The following is a 20,881-nucleotide window of genomic DNA, read 5'->3' as shown; positions in this document are numbered from 1 at the left end:
TTCTCAATTACATACCTTTTAGCATTTCCATAACTTTTCATCATCATTCATTGTTAAACACATACTTGATAAATGAAACATAACTTGTTTAGAAATAACATCATACCATGCAACTTAATTAGGGCTCACATCATGTCAAAAAATCGTATGTTTTATGCTTCAAGAAAACCTCTAGTTTTCATTTACAATTTCATTTACCTCGAACGCTTAGATCCAATCCCCGACTTACTGAAAGATCTAAATACCTATTTTGTAAATTCAAACCCTAATATTAATAAAACCCTAATATTAGCCAAACACTAATTACATACCCCAAACACACTTAGAAACCTACAACACATTTTGAAACCCCAAATCAGGCTTTCAGGGTAGTGAGGATCGATCTTAAGGGTTCTGAGATCGATCCTAGTTGTCTGGGATCGATCTTAAGGGACCAGGGATCGATTCTACTGGGTTGGGATAGATCTTGTGAGAGCTAGGATCAGCCCTTCTAGGTTGGGATAGTTTCTGAGGGGACCAAGATAGATCTTACCTGTGTAGAGTTCAATCCGAGGTCCAACTTATGTTTTAAGTCATTACGAGCCCCTAGAACGCAATCCAATCAATCTCAAACGTCCCTGGGGGTTCTACTACACCCATAAACATCAAAGAATATTTGTAGGTGTCAAGGTTACGTTCTTGATATGAAATCATCAAGAGTTTACCTTGATTACCATAAACACATCAATACAATCATAAAATAAAGTAGTGTGTGTACGTGTGTTTATTTTAAAATATTTTTTGAACACATAAAAATGATAAACATTTTATCTCAAATAAAAAACACTTCTTTTGAAAACAACAAACAAGAAAACACACATAATATCTATCTCTTTATTAAAAATCATTATGAAAAACAAGTTATTTTCAAACGACGCATCCCAATCCAATAACACCATATAAACAATCAAACAATATATTTAAGAAAGTATTACAAAAAGAAAACAACGAGGTTACAAAGTTTGTAGGTTTTATCTTGAGAAAAAGGGTTAAAGATAGCTTCTTTCTTTGGGACTGACGGAAATCACTAGTTTTGAGCTCTTTTCTCCTCTCCCGTGTTCACCCTAACATCCTTGGAGGCTGAGAAATCATGCAAATGGTTTCTGCTAGGGTTCTTAGGGATAAAAAGGAGTTAAGGGTCGAGTTTTAGGGTTTTTTGGCGTCAAAATCGAGTTTCTGCCACATTGGGATCAATCCTATAAATTGAAGGATATGATCAATCCTATTGATGGGAAGATCGATCATCGCTCTCTCTTTCTCTCCTTTTCAGAACCACTAAATCATTGTTGCAAATAAACTTTGTTTTGAAAGCACGTGTTTTAAAAAAATAATCGTATTATTCGAGGTGTTACAACTCTGACCATGTTTATTTATGCATAATATTTTTCATTAGCACAATTTATGCATTTATTAATAATATGTGATTTGTCATTGGGACTATAGTCCCTCTACTTCAAAATAAATTGATTTTCCTTATTAGCATATATAGTGACAGAGGCAACACTGCTCCATTTTGCAAAACCCATGACATTGTTAGTTACTAAAGTTTGAGGAATATGATTTGTTACCAAAAGCTCATTACATAACAAGTTCTAAAATAATTTACTTCCTAAGTCGCGGTTTTACTAAGTTACTTTTCCACGTGAACACATCGGTGTTTTGCAATTTAGCAGGTTTGATAGATTGTTGGGTTGAGCATTTTACTGGGATCAAGATGCCAAGCGTAAGGCTCATATAATCATGTTTGGGTAGAATAGTTAAAAGGTATTAATTTCATAGTTATATCTCTTGGAATCTTTATGTTTCTTCTCATTTGTGTTTCTGGCAGCCAAATATCTCATGAACAGACATAATAACTGAACAAAAATGAAATATTTTGAAGAATTAAAACAAGCAAGGGTCATCTCTCATCTTCAGAACCAGTTTACAAAGAGGAAGGCAAATACATAGCCTTCTGGGTGGGTGGATGGGAGGGTAAGGAAAAGGAAATATGGTAAACAAAAGAAACCCGCTATGCATCATACTTGCAGAGGTTCTCAAATCCCATGTATTCGTGCTGTTGAATCTTCATAATCATGTTTGATATGCCAATCCCACCTAACAAACAGACAAAAATCTTTTGAGAATTCCAGTTCACATATTTTGAGGTTTATTGGAGAAGCGTATTTCAAAAATAAAGTTTATGGACCAAGTAAAAGGGAACAATGATGCTCACCAAGTGAAATTGCACTAACAAATATAGTGAAGGCAAGAATAAAGATGATTAGAGATGCTCTTCCAAATAAAATGATCAACTTTCTCACAATATGCTGCCCTACAAAGGCTGCAACAGTAGCCACGACAATGAAGTAGAGAGCTGCCACAAAAGTTGCAAATGATCAAGAATCAGAAATTTAGATGAATCAAAGTCCCTTTGCCTTGTGAAGATGTTAAGTTGATCAAAAGAATGAGAAAGCACAACTAAAGAGAATCATGTGGGTGTTGTGTGGTACTGAATTACCATAAGGGACAGGAAAACGTTTCAGAAGGTAGTATTCCACAACGGACATAGATGAAGAGAAGGTCATTCCAAAGGTGGCACTGGCACTTGAGACCTGCACAGAAGAAATCAAGAAGTTATAGATGATATAAATGTAAACAACGAGATTCTTGTTCATCTTTATTTTCTATTATTTGCCCAAGTAGGTATATGCATGCATCTTAGAATAATAGCAATTCTACATCTATATACGTTTTCAGTTTGAGGTTCCTTGCGACCCAATTATCCAAAAAGCTTTAACTTTCTAATTCTGCTTAGGCTTTTACTTTTTTGCTAAGTAAGAAGGAGATGGGTAAATTTATACTTGCTTAACCATTAGTTCGCAAAATATTCAAGACTTTCCAGAAATTAACAACTTCAGGATAACTCCGAAAACAACCTGTATATGAATGATTTTGTGTATTTCAATGAAAACCACAAGCTCACCTGAGGGGGAACTCCCAGCTCCAAAAATAGTGGACCCATAATAAAGCCTCCACCTATTCCAAGCAGGCCACCAACTACCCCTGCCAGTACACCCAAGATGCAATAGATAACCAGTTGATGGACACGAAAATTTGTCCCTTCATCTCCCGCCGATGCAATTACCTTGTGTCCCTTGTAAAGGCTAACTGCCTCATACAAAGATACCCCACAAGAAACAGGGATCTGTAGATGGTGTTTGTGCTCAACAATTAACACGGCCAAACAAAAACAAAGAGGAAAGAACATAGGAGGCCTTTAATGTCAATAGAAATACCTGCAACAAGTTCCATGCCCAGTATGCTGTCGAACAAGTAGCTGTATGACTCTGCATGTTATTAAACAACACGTGGTGAATGTAACTGATGATGCAACTGCACGTATGAAACATGTGGTGACTGAGCTGTAAATAAGCTGGACCTTAGTTACAATCTATTTAATTTAGTTAGCCACCTGGAAGTTAGTTAGTTTTTGGTTAATAGCTTTAGTTCATTTCGTTCTCTACTCTAACATAGAGTTGTTGTATGTATATACTTTTGTAATCTTTGTTTTCATTAATACAATTGAGTCACAGATTTAACAACGACCCATATATTGATGATGGTACATAAATAATAATCAAGGAGAGATTCAATGATATAACTTTTTTGACAGGATAGAACAGTAGAAGAGACAAAACCTTGGCAATCTGAAAGGCAAGGAATGCAACCCAAACAAAAACGAGAAGTCCAAGTTCCTTCCAGCAAACATTCTCCAGAATAGTAACCTGCAATGTTTATATTGATTTAGCTTCCACAATTATGTGCTACTGATAACAGCTTACCAAGGTATTCTTACCTCTGTTTCTTTGGTGTCCTTATGAATGCCATTGCTTGGGCCACCAGGAAGAGGCTTGTATTCCACTTCTGCACTACCAGAACCTGATAGACATGACAAACCTAAAAGCTGATTTCACAAATTAATCAACTATGATTTTTTAAATATAATTAGAGGAACAGTGGATCAACTCACCATTTGACTCCAGTCGCTTAGCAGCCTCCTAAAATTTGAAAAATCGATCCAATGGTGAGCCATTAATTTTAGTACTAATAACAGAAAATTAACAAACAAGGAATTTCGACCAAACGTGAAAATGATTGCCTTCCTCATGGTTACCACAAATCCACTTATGACGTAATTTTTAAGATTTTGAAGTTATCATTAAACATGATGTTCTAGAAGAGACATGATTTGTTGCAATCCTTAAATGATCTTATACATGCATGGAATAAAAATTATTATTTCTTTCAAATTTGATGAAAGAAAACACATTTAAAACACACGGAAAGGGGTTCCGTTTCCAAAGGAGAGAGAAGATGGCCCAAATTCATGCATCTGTGTAAGAACTTCATGCGATTACCTGTTTCATAATGGTTTCCTTTTTCCATGTTTCAACACCCTTAAAGAATGCCTTTGTTGATGTGCCTGCATGCCACCAGAATCAATCAAGGTATTGTCAGAGCAAAATGCCTAGAAAGGGAAACTATAGTTAAACTAATCAATACCTATAAATAAAGGACTCCAACAACACAAAAAGAAAAAAAAAATACCTATAAAGAGAATGATAAGCAAAACTGTGACCATCCAATCAGCAAATACAACATTGAAAGACACTCCTATACTAATGCCCAGCATGAGCATTGGCTGGATGAGCAGTACCAAATCGTAGTCGATGATGGGCATATCAAGTGTGGGATGCCTTAGCTTAAGGTTGTAGTAAACAGTTGAGACTGCTGCACCCATGATCATACCTGACACAAACAGATGGAATTTATGACTTTCCAATTACACCATAGTTTAATGTAATAGTGGATTCCTTCAGTGGTTCAATTTAGTTTGAGAAGGCATTTTACAAGGAAGCAACCATGCGAACAGCTAAATAATGCCTTCCACACTCAAAAGTCAGCTAACTCCAAAATTCAAAACTCAAATTAACTAAAAATGCCATGACAAATTTAATGTTCCCTTTTACTTTCTTTTCATTTTTATTTTTTTTTAATAAATTCTGGTTCCTCTCTTCTACCATTCTCTATCTTAGGATTCAATAAGATGAGGTACTTTTAATCTGCACCGGCTTCGAACAGATTTAAGAATATGGATTTTTGCGAAAAAGAGTAATACAAAATAAACCTTCTCTTACATTTTGACATAGCTGTTGCCGACTTTGGATCAAACCCAATAATTAGGTTAAGCATAGGAACAAAAATGCCACCACCACCAACGCCACCAACACTCCCAAATGCTGCTCCACAGAATCCAATTATAGTACCCACAACAATTTGCCACCCAAATTTCATCTCCTGCAAAGCAAAATTCAGTGTGATTTTAACTTTTTAAGACACTTGTACTCATTTATACCATAAGATTCATTACACATCCAACATGTCACAAGTCAAAATGTAAGACTAGAAATTACATGTTTATCTCTCAATTATTTCACAATATTTTGATTGAGATTGTACTGCATGTAAGATATTTGCGAGATAAACTATTATAATATATTATGGAGTTTAAGACTCAAAACGACAATTAAAGACTATAATCTAGATACAGTTAAAATTTATCATCTAATCACAGTTAAAGGCTATCACCTAATTTTAATTAAAGTCTATTTATATATATTATTATCAACCTTAATTCTCCTATTAATAAGAGCATGTTATATTGTAAATATCACTAAAGAAATAAAAGTAAAATGTAGCATGACTTTATTAGGTTGATGTAAGTCATACACCAAATCACATTTCTTTGTGTCTTTATTTATTCCGTTTTATATTTATTTGCCCGTTGCACTATTTTAAAAAAAAAATAAAAAATAAAAACTATACTTGACAGCATTTATCGAGAATCAAATAGTAGTAAACTAATTATGAAAAAAGGCTTAGTTGAGGCAAGTAGAGAAAGTAGAAACTCGAACGTCACCGGCCAAACGTGTTGATAACCCGACTGGTAGGGTTGCCATAAGAAATTTACGGCTCTGAGAAGGTAATTAGTGGATTCGGTTGCATTGAATGTTGAAGCTCCCAGTCTCAAATCCCTTTCTGCCGAAACAAACACCAAAGCCACGAGAAAATTCAACACAACCATCCACACCGATCTCAAACCCCACCACCATTTCGCTGCAAACTCAGCCATCCGATTCTGATTCTATCTACCACCTTTTTTACACACACATGCACACACAAACACACACTCTCTTAATCTCCACCAACCTGAGAAAATCGCTTTCTATACAAAAACAGAATCACGTACAATCACGTACAGGGCTAAAACCTTGAGAATACCGAGAAACTGTCAACTCTGGCGAGCACCCAAGTGTGCTTAAGCTTCGTTTGGTTGCCCAGAAAAGAAGCCGGAAATGTTGAGTGTGTTTTCTAGGATGAGTGATCGATTAATATATACCCCTGGGAGGGAGGTATTTGAGGAGTGGGGGAGAAAGACTGAATGAAAAAAGGTGTGTGTACACGCACAGTATTTGAAGATTCCATTCAAAAAGCAAGAGAGGAAGGGAGTGGGGGCAAAATGCATGCGCGCTTAATAATTAAAAATTTAAAAGAAAAAAATAACAACATGTGTGAGAAATGAGAAATGAGAATGGTTGGAAAATGTGAGTCTGCCGTGGTCAACGAAACAGACATTGTAGAAGATGCAGAGATTTACGATGGAGGTCTACTATTCTCACACGCCATGGCAGAGAAAGTGGTAATTCGTAGGGTAAGGGCGTCGCGTGGAGGACTCATGGATGGGCAGAAAAAGAGCGACGAAAAGTTTGAAAACGATTCATGTTGTGGCCGGGACCGGAAGAAGCACGAAATAATAATATGTGGTCCTTTCCATTAGTAGCATTTACTCCACCCTCCTCCCTCATATAGATATAAATAAAGATAATATATATAGATGCATATATGCATCTTCTCATCATAAATTATGAGCTTCATTTTACTTGTTTATCCATCTCATTATGATTGTCTCGTCCCAATCCGGATGAGACTTGAAAAGCACGTGGGCAGTGCAGGTCAAAGCAAATGCTTTTCCTTTGCCAACTTCATATATCCTTTTCTTTTTCAACCCAAAAATAAAGTGGAAATATGATTGACCGACACCCTTTTCTCTTCTTTTTTTTTTTTTTTTGGGTATGAGATGATATATATCTGTGTGTGTTTATAAAACAAGATTCCTAATGATCACCAAAACGACAAAAGCCTGCCAAACATGTAACACTCCAAAACAAAAATAATAATCACGATATATATATATATATGATTCATTTTGCATGAATCATGAAGGATTTGCAATATTAATAATCACGTGGTTCCTTTCCTACTCCATATCATTATATAGTATATATACAGATGTCATATATTCTCAATTGAGGCTGTTCAATGGTAGATTGAGCATTATTTAAATATGAATTTTTTTTCCTCTTTTTTAGATGCATAGTTATAGTTTTATATGGATTTTATTATTAATTTGATAGGAAAGATGATGAAAGCCAACCCCAACGGAGTGGTCCAGAAGTTAAGGCTTGTGTCTTATAATTATAGTTAGGGATACGATCTCTTGATGTCTCAATTTCGAGACTCAAGTAAGTACTATCTTTCTCTTGAGACCAAATCACCCGAGCATATATAACTAACATTTCAATGTTTCATTCTTAAAGCGATATTAGGGATGGAGCAAGGAATTAATTTACGGATTTTGACTGGACTTCTACGCTTAGTACACTACCTTTGTGTAGGTTAATTTATAAGCTTGAGATACTGTTCAGACTATAAATGAACCAAAATACTTAAAAATAAAAAATAAAAATAAAAAAAATAAAATAAAATAAAAAAAATCCTGAAGCCATGCATTCGAAAGTGTGATGGGCCAAAATAGTGAAATAATAAAATAAAAAAATGAAAAATCAAGATTTTAAAGTAGCTTTAGTTAATAAAGTGGTGAGCAGGTCTTATCCGTGTCGTGTCACTGTAAGTGGATTAGACAAACAAACTTTTTTGAACGCATGTTGGAACCTCTTGTCAGATTCTGAAAAGGGCAGAAAACTTCCAGCACTATTGAAATGAAGGCCTTGTTTGAAAATAACAGGAACGGAACAAAATAGTGAACTTTTACTGTTTATATATATTTTTTTTTCCTTTTTTATATTTTTTAATAACAATCAAAATCAAAATATTTTTATTTTTATATCATATTAATAATTTTTTATTATTAATTAAATAAAAAAATTGACTACAATATAAATTTTTTATACTTTTTTATTCAATTTTTTTTTACTTTATATCACATAATTACTTTTTACTAATTTTAAAATTAACAACTCATTACTTTAAATACATTTGCCAAAAAACACTGACATTACAAAGATAACCTCAAGATAAAAATGAGGCCCCAACAAAAAATCACTTCCAAAATAATAATAATAATAATAATTTATCATGTTGTACGTACGTGATCCTAATAGATAATAAATAAAGCTCTAGACATTGAAGAATCATGAAGACCTCCTTATTCGAGAATCCTATAAATTAATTTACAGTATTTATAAAAAGACAGAGTGTGATTAGTGAATGACAGAGCAGAGAGGAACAAGGACGGGCACATGGTATGGTAACAAATTAAAGTGCCAACGATATGATTGATGCCACGGTCGGTGCATCAATGAGTTTTAGCAATGCGCTAGTACGTACGTGCCGCAGTGATATGACAGGAATATAAATATTTGATGCATTTCACTAATCTATATATCCAAGATATATAGCAATATACGTACATCAATCAAATACATAAAGAAATGAGAAAAGTTGATAGTACGTACTGAGTAAGGGAAATAAGATATTATTATGACTCAGTACGTGGTTGCGTAACAGGACTAACTTTTCTCTAATTCACTAACAATCGAATGACTAATTCCCTCTACGTACTATAGACGCTTTTTCGTGGGTACGTACTATTTGGATTTGGATTAACTGGTTTGAGTACTAACAAGACATGTACATCTTGGAGTGGTCTTAATTTTGGTCTTATGGTGACTTGGGGTTAAAAATGTTATTTGCGCCTTGCTGCTGCTTGGATGGTGTTGCCTTATAGCTAGAGGCACTACCAAAAAAATAAAGAAGAAGAAAGGCTTCACGAGCTGTTTTAAACTAAAATACTCAAATTGAAGCCATTTTAAAAACAACTCCATTTGAAGCTATTTTGTTAGAAAGGTTCTAATAATTTGAGCCGTTTTAATAAAAAAAAGTTTAAATTGAATTCGCTTGATTTAAAACGGTTCGAATTGAATTGTTTGATGGTACTTTTCATTTGTACTTGTCATTATCACAATGAAAAACTGCTTTGGATTTATTTATTTATAATGGTTAATTCAGTTTCCACTTATGTTAGCTGTAACGCATGACAAGATCTCTTGTGTAAAAACTAAAAAGGCTCCTTCGTGCTAAAGAAAATGTCTGAAAAGTTTATAATATTGCCATTTAGATTTTTCTTATATTTATTCAAACTGCAACTTAGAAAATTGATGTGGATAATCGTATTTTCTTTTATTTATATATAAAATTATAGATTTTTAATATTTTTCAATATAAGTGACCTGTGTTAAACTGTGATCGATGTTGATGTGACTTGTTAACCGATCATATTAACTTTCTAACAAAAGGAACTTTTTTTTCCTTTTTCTTTTTTTTTCCTTTTTAATTATTTGCTTATCGGATGGAGTGATTAATCAATCACTTTTTAAAAGACAGGCAATTTATTGTAATGTTATAAATATTGTCCATTGATTTTCTTTTTACTGTTTAACATTAAATCATATTCATGACTTTTTCTTTTACCATTTGACTTCAAATCATGAGTTTTATAAAAAAAGATATTCTTACCTTTTTTTTTTTTTTAACTTATCATTAACTCATGAGCCTTAAGCTTTTAACCGTTGGTCATCAAATTTTGTTTGTTTTGACCGTTGGGCTTTAAGCCTTGAACTAGTTTTTTTTCTCTTCAATTGTGTTGACCGTTGGTTATTAAAATTTGCTTTAAGGCTTTTGTGCTTCAAACGTTATGACCATAACGTTCATGGCTTTTGTTTTATGGTTTTTATTGTTCATCAAACGGTCATAACATTAACCATTCAGTCAATTTTTCATTTATGTAAATACTGATCATCGACGTGTATGTATATATCTTACCAAAGAGATTTATAACACGGTACAGTATGTTGCAAAACAATTTTTTTTAAGGAATGAGGCCATATTTTATAGTTTTTTCTACATAGAAAAATATTTTGAAGTCCTCCGTCTGTTTTGATTAAATAGTTGTTATATTTGATTTTCGTTCTTTGAAATGTGTCTTTAACGAAGATAAACACAAATCTTAATCCTGAGAAGTTGCGTGTCAAAAAATCCAATCACATCAAGTTATGCACTCTGAGAGACACGAATCAACCTTTAAGGACAACACTCTTCCTTGATTTTATAGCATTGTGAGATATATCATTGCTTTAACTTTAATCCCTTGTACTGTATTTATTTTATTATTATTATTATTTCGAAATAATATGGTCTACTATCAACAATAATATTTTCAACCAATTATTTGTGTAACAATTATTCATTTAATTGTTAATTTTCATATTGGTATTATTTTATTTTAACAAGAGTTTTGTGCACCATCCAAAATTATTTCCAACAAGTATTGCAAAAGCAGTTTTAGAGAATGAAATTTGAATATTAGTGGAATTTTGAGTGTTATTTTTCTTTCAAAGCTATTTGATAACTTGTTTATTTTATAGAATTTAAGTCATCTAAGGTCTCCTCTTTTTAACACTAAATCACTTCTCATTCAATAAAAAAGATGACCAAATTACAGTCTAGAGACCAAAAAGTCTCTATAAGAAACATCAGAAATAAAAAGAGGCATATCCTCAAACCAACAATTAGAAAAACATTTTGAGGAAGCCTCTCTAGCTAACACATGAGTAACAACATTAGCTTCTCTACATCAATGAACCCAAGAACAAGAGAAAAAACCAAAAGCATCCTGTTTAATTGAACGTCTCCTCTTTTGAAAGCAAAACATGATGAATAATAAACTAAACAGAAATATCAAACACAGCATCATGCTAAATAATAAAAACTAACACATAATATATTAACATATAAATAACAAAACATAATATATGAATAATAAACCAAACATAATTAATATCAAACATAATGAATAATAAACTAAGCATAACATATCAAATATGTAACATCAAAGAGAACGTACACTTCAGGTTCTCAATTTTCTTAGGACTCAAACAAGAGTAGGGCGCGTTTGTCAAGTGTTTTTTAGAGGAGAAATGAGAAAGAAATGGATTGATGTGATATAAAAATAAAATGAGTTTTAAATTTTTTTTTGTGAGTGAAAAGTGACAAAAGTTGTTTGTTGATGTTAAGAAAACGGTTTGACTTTTTTAGATAGAAATGATAAAAGAAAAAAAAAAAAAAAAAGTAAGATGTCAAATGGGCCCAAATAGTTCTCTCTGGTACTCAAACAAAGAATAAGAAAGTTAAACCAAAAAAAAAAAAAACTCATTTTTTAGATTCTTAGATATTTGAGAAAAAATGAGTACTTTTTCCTTTTCTCTCCGTTTTCTTAGAACCCAAACAAGTGCCGGAATCTCGTACATCATATATGCATAACAGAATTATCCTAAAGATTGCTTCAAGAGAATTTGAAAAGCTCATGCTTCAAAATTAAATTGCAAAGAGAACTCTTACTCGAATTTTCTACCACTCCTTTGGCTATGGGCAATTTTTGTTTTCTTCTCTTCTCTATAGGCCCTCAAGAGAGTGTTCAGTGTTATGTCTGAGTGCATCTTATGTCTCACAGGCTCGTCTATTTATACTTATATTTGAAGAAGAGGAGAATCACAGTCTTCTTAAACCACTAGGGAAGGTGGCAAAGGCAAAGGAAAAAACCCTAGCCTATCTCTTGGAGAAACACGGTATGGGTTAGCATTTTATTCGTAGTCCAAGTCTCCCAAAAAAAAAAAAGGCACCTATTAGGATCCAATCCTAACCAGACCAGCTCTGTTACCTATTTGTACATAATGAATCGATGAAGCAAATCTAGTTCTAAAATACAAAATAAATCTGTGATGTGAAAGCTTATTTATTCATTGGAAAATTTCCTTTCACTTATAATCTCTGATCTTTCATCATTTTTGCAATTAAGTACTCAAATTTTAAAAAGTGTCAATTTAAGATATTCATCTTTCAATTTTAACCATTCGTTAGAATTTTAAAATTCTATCAAATTTCCAAAATATCCCTCATATTTTTATGAAAAAAAAAAAAAAAAAAAAAAAAAAAAAAAAGAGAAATTTTTTTTTTAAAATTTAAATACTTAATTACAAAAACAATAAAAGATCAGATATTATAAATAAAATTTTAGCGTATTCATTTTGCCTTTAACATTCTGCACTGCCGACGATTGATTAAGTTGATAACTACAAATGAGAGAAAGCCATAGAGATTAAAGAACCATCTCTCATTTGTTATGAGAACTTCCAGTTGTAAAATACCAATACGAGGTCAAAAAGCTGAGGCACAGAGCATTTTAAACATTCTGCCCCAAGGCTTTTTTTAACCTAAACCTAAAAGGCCCTCGTTTTCTCTCTTCTCCAAATTTCAATCAAAATAATTGGATTGCTATCGGAGTCTCCAATCCTACCCCTAAGATTTCACGCGACACATTTTCTTTACAAATCTGCCAATTCATCCATATGCAACCTTTTGTTATTACAGAAATCACCCGCATGGAATAAGGTAAGCATGCAAAATAAGAATTAGACAACAAAATGTCCATTTTAACATCATGAAAAAGAAAACCTTTTCCCTCCTCAGGCATATCATGTCGCAAACAAAAACAACAGAAATGGAGATGTTGCTCAAAGAGACCCCAAACGGCGCGGTAAAGAAATTAAAATTGCGTTGTCTTGGGGGCAATAAAAGAAACACGTTAAAAACGGGGTTGTATTGTTATAAGAGGCTAAAATATTATCTCTTCCTTAATCCCAAAACACGTTAATGTGGCGTTCATTTGCATATGTTAGCCGCGATTAAACTCTAAAATGCATATGGTATTTCCTCATAGAATAGCAGTGTATTTCTCTCTTGAGGTGGAAAACTCCGAGCCCAATGCTTTTCAACTTACTCCACCTTCTTGCTAGAATTGGCATCACTGCTTTCTTGGGATGAACTAGCAGTCTTAGACTCGTCAAACTCCAACAACTGCACAGTACGATAAAAACAATCAAACATGATCTAAATGAAATTGATGGGCTTTAGATAGTTAATATGAGCAATTCCGTCCCAACAAGTTCACACAATCCTTAGATTTATGTTTCACAATATTATGATTTCAATTCATTTCTTTAGCACACCAAATCGTTTTAGCACTCGGTTGGCCATTTTTTCCAACTAGATAGATGCTGAGGATGATAGAATAATACTTGAGATTTTGCAAGTGGTCTCAACTCATAAAATTACCCTTTACACAGCTCCAAGAAAGGTTGAGAACAACTCTTAACTTTATACCAATCTTGCATTTCTAACAACAACTCTCTCTGGCTCAGGAAAAATAGTTAGATAGCATTCTGTTGGCTGAATGGATTGTTCCGTTGGTCACTGGCTAGATTTTTCATGGTTGCTAAAGGAAAATTTGTCATTCTATTTAACTTTTATGCAATATTAATTACATTAATATAACAGAACAAGAAAATCAATGCAGATAGCAGAAAATATAAGGGTGATGAACAAACCGGTTTGACTTCGCCATTCCATATGCAATGAGCAGCCAAAAATCCAATAACAGAGGGCACAATATACAAAAGTGCAGGCTGAAAAGTATAGTAAGAAAAACAGTGAGGATCAGGCAATAAAATAAAGTGAGGGAATATTCCCGACATATATTAGATGAATATGAATACAATAATGAGGATCGGGCAATAGTCACCTGTGCAGCCTGAAACCAGTTCATGACAATAATTGTAAGAACCAAACCAGCAGTATATCCCAGAAAAGCACTCTTAAAATACTGGCTGTCTTTCTCTCTAGACACATCAAATCGCAAAGCCAATGCTACGAAAATACCTAAAGGGGAAAAGCAAATATAATACCCTACATTAAGTCTCTGATTTCGAGTATGTCAACACTCAAGTTAGTGTCTTTACTAGAAAAATCACAAACGATACGAAACTTCACAGAAAGACAAAGCAGGTGATAAAGGTCTCAAACTTACCAGGTATTACAATATCGCCAAGTCCAAGCATGGAAAATGGTCGAGCAGAATCTGCTGTAGGGAACAAAAGCTGCATAGAATTTGAATAACTTGAGCAATTAGAATGATAGACAGCGTCAAAACTATTAATAATACAATTGCGGAACCCAGCATGCAGAATTCAAGAGATAAAAAAGAACTTTAACAGGTCACATGTACGTTTCAATTGACTTGGATTGCTCACCTTTATAGGAGCATCAAAAGATTTTGCAACACTGACCATAACTGGAGTGAAGAAAACCCAGAAAATATCATATACAAAAAGTCCAGCCTGCAAGGGTTTTAAGGATGGTAAAAAGTTACATATATACAGGAAGTTAAACTGAGCACATTAGTTGCATGCTAGGAACCAAATATCTCGACAATGTCAGATGACGGCAATAGGAAACATGTTCTTTATATGTTATATCTGGAAACTCCAAATATTTTCATAAACTTAAGTTAAATACATTATTTACAAAGAGATAAGGAAGATAAAAAGGCAAGAATGCAGTAATCATGTAAGCCTGAAATGAATTCCAGATCTGATATATTAGGTGTAAAAGCAACATCTACCACTGAAGAAAGAGAGAGAGGGACATTTCTAGCAACAAATGATCAAACGAACCACTCTTCAATTTATCATCTTTTACGTTCTTATAGCAATAAAAAAATTCCTTTAGTTTGAATCTAAGCATTTTGCAGCTAAGTATACATTAACAGAAGAATGTCATGCACTGACATGAAAAGGAAAGAGTTTCAGATTCTACTTTTAACAAGGACGGACTAGGGATACAATTGTACTGAAACTAGGAAAGCATGCTCCATGGTAATAAAAATAGGGGGTAAAAGGTGGTCCCAGCAGTTGCAGTGCTAGCGTTGGCAGAGGGAGACAGCAGCAGTGGAGTGGTGATGATGGTCTGAAGCTGTGTAAATTGAAATGATGCAATCACGGCATATAAAGTCTGGCAGTAAAATCTATTGCTACAGTAGTGGTTGTGGTGGTTGTGGTGGTAGTGGAGAGAGTAAGCATAACTATTGACCTTTTCTAGAAGACTAGAACAATGAATCGACAGAATTGACATCAACCAATGCGTTTTAACTCAAATGGTACATCCTCCCTTCGTAGCAAGGTGGAGGGTGAGGTCAAGGGTTCATGTCCCACCGAGTGCGTGTAACATACCAATCAAAAAAACTGAGTCAACATCAAGTCAAGCATATACAGCAACCTATTCGAGAACACCATTGGACCAAGACTTGACTATCTAAGAACCAATTAAAGATAAGTAACAGCAAGCTTTAGGTTTGCCATCCTGCTATGGGCCTAAAATCAAGCTTCACTCATACTTGTGCAGGCTCATGAGCTGAAAACTGAGTCACCATGTATATTCAGGCTTGGCTTGTTTTACAACAAAGCCTGAAAAGATAGGGATCAAGCTTAGTTAATTACTTATATAAGCAAGCTGAGCCTAGCACTGAGCTGCACAGCTCATTTGCATGCCTAGCAGCAACAGATCTTAATAACAAGATATTTGCAAAAATGGTCATTCAATTTGGGGGACTACAGAGACTACCCATAGAGATAAATGACTGATATGCATATTAACATATATACGTGTTTTGTATGTGTGTGTGTGTGTGTACATATGAACGTGTATCTATACACAAATAGAAATCAAACAATCTATAAAGTCAAAATAACTCTTATTAGAATAGAAAGTACTTCTAAAGGGAATAATTATAATAAAATCAATAAATCCCACTTCTTACCAAAAGAATGGCACCAGTCTTGAATGAGCCAAGAGAAAGCATTTCAATTCCCTGCAAATAACAAAAATGAAATCTTTCAGATCAAGGTACTTAGTAACTACATTATAAATGAAACAAAAATGGATTGACTAAATATTCTACATAAACACAGTGCATAAAAGTATCTCAACGACGTATTTCAAACACCAGTTATAGATGTAAAGATGAATCGTGTCAGGAAAATGAAGCAGTGCATGAACTCACATGACACCATTCACTTAAATGCCTAACATCAGTGGGAGAGAAACAAGAAAAATAATTGAACAAAATTCTTAAAGAGCATTAGTTTCACGATAACTAAAGCGTGTGCCAGATTCTCCCTCTCTTTTTAGATGGTTTCCTATTTCCTTCTCAAGTTAAAACAAATTCATGAAAGGAACTAAAATATACACCTCACCAAACTATAATATCTAGATTAGGTGCCAAAGAATAATAGAAGCGTTAATGTTTCGAACAATCAAGAAATGATGGGGGATTAAACAGAAGCATAACAAATTCCAAACCATTAGAGATCATAGTTATAGGATTACATAAAAAAGATAAAGACACATGAAATTATCGATCATAAATTACTATAGGAAAGGAATAGATAATATTCCAAAAAACCAAACATTCAAATACATAACAGCGGGATCATTTGCACTAAATAGAGACATACAGGTTTCATTTAAAGAAAAAGCAAGCAAACCTGAATGCAGAAAGCAAGCCCCAATATGTTGTTAGCTAGCCAATGCTTCTGCGAAGCATACCATGCACAGAAAAAGGCTCCAGGGATTGCAGCAACGATCTGAGACCTTGTGAACTCAATGTCCAAAGCTGTGTAAGAAAGGTGTAAGGAAAAATATCATTCTGCATAATACAAGCAAGATAATGTCAACTAGACCAAATGAAAAAATTAAGGGGAGAAAACTAGTGAAAATGCCTACACGTATAGCAGATGTGTCAAAGAAAAAGAAAAATCATTGTGTACTTGACCAAGAAGTGGCACATAGAGGTTAAAAAAAAGTGCCAGAAGAAGCAGCTGTTCAGACTCAACCAAGTAAATGCTTAATTCCTATAACAGCAAGGTGCCAAGGAAATGTAGAATTTCAGAAAGCATATCATTACACTTCAAGCAATTATTTCATGTGTCTTTGCTAAATAAGTTATGGTAGTATCAAATTGAAATACAGTTGAAGATTTGAAAGCCTAAGAAGCATTTTTAAGGCACATATGACAAGGGACACTAATGACCACCACGCTTCATGAAGTGGAGGTCACTAGTTCAAATCTCTCATTTCTCTCCTTGGGGCCAATTACTTATCAAAAGAAAAGGCACATATGACAAGGGACAATAATGATGATAAGTAACAAACAGAACTCTCTCTCCATCTCAGCTCATGCTTTCTTTGCCCATCTTTCTTATTTCAAGATCAAGAATGGCTCCAATATATTGGAAGAATGCAAACAAAAGGTATAGAAAGATTAGCCTGGCCCCATAGGTATGCATACGCAAGATGAAACTCTCGAGATCTTAGTACAATTTACACCCCTTAATTTAAACTAGCAAAACTTTCCATCTTTGATGTAAATTAAAATCCAAACTAGAAAAATATTGCGCAAACTGTTTTCAAAAAACGCTGCAATCCATCAAAACACCAAAAAACAGTCACCGCCTGTAAATCTCTAAACCTACTGCAGAATAACAATATGACAGCACTACCAAATATCTATTAGAGTGCAGTAGTAAAATATTTAATTGAAAAATATAGGCATCAATTTACTAGTGGAAATAACAGACTTGAGCAGATATAACAAAAATAAAATGGATGTAAGAGTTCACAGGAAAAAGATTCACACCAAGAATCAGAATAATAATTAGAAGATAATAAAAAAATGGACATCACATACAGCGGAAATATGGGAAATGCCAGGTGATAACGTCCTGATTCCAATGCTCTGGCAAAAAACGTTTAATAGCAGGTAACAATGTTGCCCTGCCAAATAGAAAGTAAGAATATATGAGATAATTAAGCAAACAAATAGAAATCAGTTCCAATGGAGTGTTTAAGTTATTAATAACAATAACCCCATACGGAAAGAACATACGAAAGAGCAACGATCCCAAGCACAATGAAGTAGCACGTCAATACAGCATTAACCAAGTCCTTGGATAGAAACTTAAAAAGAAGAAATAGGGATAACAGCATTGCACTCCCAACAAAAGGGAACCGCATGGCATGCTCATTAGACATTGTCTCCTGCAAAAATATACATTACATATTTCAGGAATTATTGGTCCGGAATCCTTAAGAGAGAGAGAAAAATAAAAAATAAAAAAATTAAGAGGATGTGGAAGATGATGAACATTGGAGCTGTTACTTACAGAAGGTGGAGTTGGCTTGACAGATCTATAGCAACCCACATAAACTGTGAGGCATGCAGTCAAAATAACATTTAGGTTTGGATCTACCTTCACAACAAGTGGTGCTAAAGTTAACCCTGCATTCAAAAGCAACGTAAATTAACTCGCATATGGTCAAGCTCCAAATATCCAGGGCAGTTTTAATAGGCAAATACAACTCACGCAGGTGACCCCTGCCCAGTCTCCAACCCATGTATTACTGACAAGAGATGCCATTTGGTCCAAAGACCACTGGATCAGTACCTCAAGAACGTTAGAAATAAGCTACCACATAGACCTTATAATAGGATGTAGAATTTGCAGCAACACTGCCCAGACAATGGGTACCACAGAACACTCGTTTAATATATATATATATATATATATAAACAAACATAGGAGATTTAGAAAGTGTCTTGAATGACTAGTGCGTACCAACTGCTACCAATACAGCAACCCTCAAGTTAAATGGTCGCAACAAAGAAGGTAAGAATATAATAAGAAATAAATAGCAGAGATGTCAAACCATTTGCGAGAGAAGCCCAGAGAAAAAACATTAGATATTAGGCACTCAAATGAAAATTAAGTAATAACGCGGAATCCAAATAGGTCCCAATTGGTAATATTTAAGAAAACAGCAACCAATTCAGATAGATGAAGAAAACCAACGAAATTTTCAATTTGGTTAGACGACTTTACAAACACTCGAGGCAACACTTCAAGCACCCACTTAACAAAAGTTGCCACTCCGAAGTAATTCATAGAGCTGAACAAAGGAAAAGGTAGGTAGGGAGGGCTACACTCCACCACACGAGCAAAATTTTTAAAGAAAACTCAAAACAAGGGCAGCTGAACCACATAGAGGCTGAGGATTTTCTATCACATCAAGTTTTTTTTATTGAAATTCACAGAGGGCCTCCACAAAAAGATCAAGCATGTTCCTAAAACTTCTCCAAATACATAAACTTTAGGCAGGATATGGACGAGTTTACACACAAAAACACAATTTTTCAAAAATAGTGCCATGTCAATTTCTTTATGAAAAGTATTCACTCCAAGTACCATTAAAATTTTTAATTTTACCCAATGCGCGATCAGCCTCGGAGCATTGATTTTCACGAAAGTTTGAACCAACGCCAAAAAAATATTAACATTTAAAATAAAGCAATGCATTTCCACCGATTCGAATCTCACTAACACCACAAAACAGCACATGTAAAAGCTAACCTGCTAAAGCTACATTCGCAATTCGCTCAACGTTCTTCATTGCTATCTTATTCTAAAATCACAGGCTTCACTAAAAATCTCGCTGAACCTAATCAAAATTTTCCCGATATGGCTTCCTCCGTGATCACAAACCTACACAAATTGAATCGAAAACGCCAAAGGATTAGTCAGATTTATTTCAATTGCGCCCAAAATAATTGAATTTCGCAACGCAGAAACAAAATTTCAATGTTCGAACCAAAAACGTAAAAAAATAATCGAAATTTGAAGGAAAAACAAAGAAAAAAACCCTCGTAGCAAAAAGGAAATCCGTACAATTCATCGGCGGCACAGATATCTTCTACCGGTTTGCTTTCGGAGAAGCCGTCGGAGAGAGAGATTTCTTCGATACTGTGGAGAGTTAGGGTTTTAACTAATGAATTTGGGGTCCTTGACGATCGATTTGACTCTTCAAAAGCGAGCCACGCACTATGAGGTCTTATATCCAATAGCATTTAGCCATGTCAGCCTATTTCGAGTGGTGACGTCCTACCATAGCAGGACCTTGGGACGTAATTGGAAGGGTTTGCGTCGGTGATACTCTAATATCTTCGTTCATGATCTCTTTACAAATATATTCTAAAATTTACTGTCAATTTCAAATTAAAATCTTAAAACTTTAATTGCGTCGATGTAAATCAATTTTGTATTAATTAAAAATAGTAGAACTTATTTCAAAATTTTTTTTTTTTTATTTTATATTTGATGTAAGGTATGTGTAAACAAAAGAGGAAATTTAGGGTTTAATATAATATCACATAATTAATATTATTTTAATCCTTAAAAATGTCGTTAATCTTAATTTAAATAAGAGCATAAAATTTAGGGTTTTTTTGTTGCCTTTTAATAATTCTATAACAAAGATTCTTTCTTTTCCAAATAAAATAGGAAAGAATCTTTTTTACAATTTTCATTATATTTTATAAATTTAACGGTATATATACGTTGTTATATAATAAATATATCGTCATGTTATTTAAAACTTTTAAATAAGGTGACATTATTTATAATATTAAATGCGATTCACAAATTTAATGGTTGAT

The 20,881-nt window shown here is 33.8% G+C and overlaps 2 protein-coding genes across 7 annotated transcripts; both read right to left on the bottom strand.

Annotated features, from left to right (window-relative positions):
• Positions 1-1,892: 1,892 nt before the first annotated feature.
• Positions 1,893-6,617, bottom strand: LOC133870083 (sulfite exporter TauE/SafE family protein 3-like). Of its 6 annotated transcripts, none has more exons than XM_062307122.1 (13): positions 6,342-6,617; positions 6,002-6,237; positions 5,220-5,379; positions 4,630-4,830; positions 4,440-4,504; positions 4,052-4,079; positions 3,878-3,960; positions 3,720-3,806; positions 3,318-3,368; positions 3,005-3,226; positions 2,540-2,633; positions 2,255-2,395; positions 1,893-2,136 (listed from the first exon to the last, which is right to left on the bottom strand). In XM_062307122.1, the coding sequence occupies exons 2-13, from the start codon at positions 6,212-6,214 to the stop codon at positions 2,051-2,053; spliced, it is 1,431 nt and encodes a 476-aa protein (XP_062163106.1). In that variant the 5' UTR covers positions 6,215-6,237; positions 6,342-6,617; the 3' UTR covers positions 1,893-2,050. The 6 variants fall into 6 exon arrangements, with proteins under 6 accessions (XP_062163106.1, XP_062163107.1, XP_062163109.1 ...); XM_062307123.1 differs by having other exon boundaries at positions 6,353-6,617; XM_062307125.1 differs by having other exon boundaries at positions 6,364-6,451.
• A 6,464-nt stretch (positions 6,618-13,081) lies between these two features.
• On the bottom strand, positions 13,082-20,266 carry LOC133871782 (signal peptide peptidase). The gene is made up of 12 exons (XM_062309196.1): positions 20,115-20,266; positions 19,800-19,931; positions 18,555-18,670; positions 18,278-18,429; positions 18,080-18,165; positions 16,878-17,005; positions 16,151-16,201; positions 14,586-14,672; positions 14,363-14,432; positions 14,078-14,214; positions 13,884-13,961; positions 13,082-13,353 (listed from the first exon to the last, which is right to left on the bottom strand). The coding sequence occupies exons 2-12, from the start codon at positions 19,837-19,839 to the stop codon at positions 13,273-13,275; spliced, it is 1,026 nt and encodes a 341-aa protein (XP_062165180.1). The 5' UTR covers positions 19,840-19,931; positions 20,115-20,266; the 3' UTR covers positions 13,082-13,272.
• Between the last annotated feature and the right edge of the window lie 615 nt (positions 20,267-20,881).

This window comes from Alnus glutinosa, chromosome 6 (genome assembly GCF_958979055.1).
Source record: "Alnus glutinosa chromosome 6, dhAlnGlut1.1, whole genome shotgun sequence".
NCBI classification, from domain to species: domain Eukaryota; kingdom Viridiplantae; phylum Streptophyta; class Magnoliopsida; order Fagales; family Betulaceae; genus Alnus; species Alnus glutinosa.
Note: the sequence above shows the minus strand (reverse complement) of the source record. Positions and strands in the feature narration are given on the sequence as shown.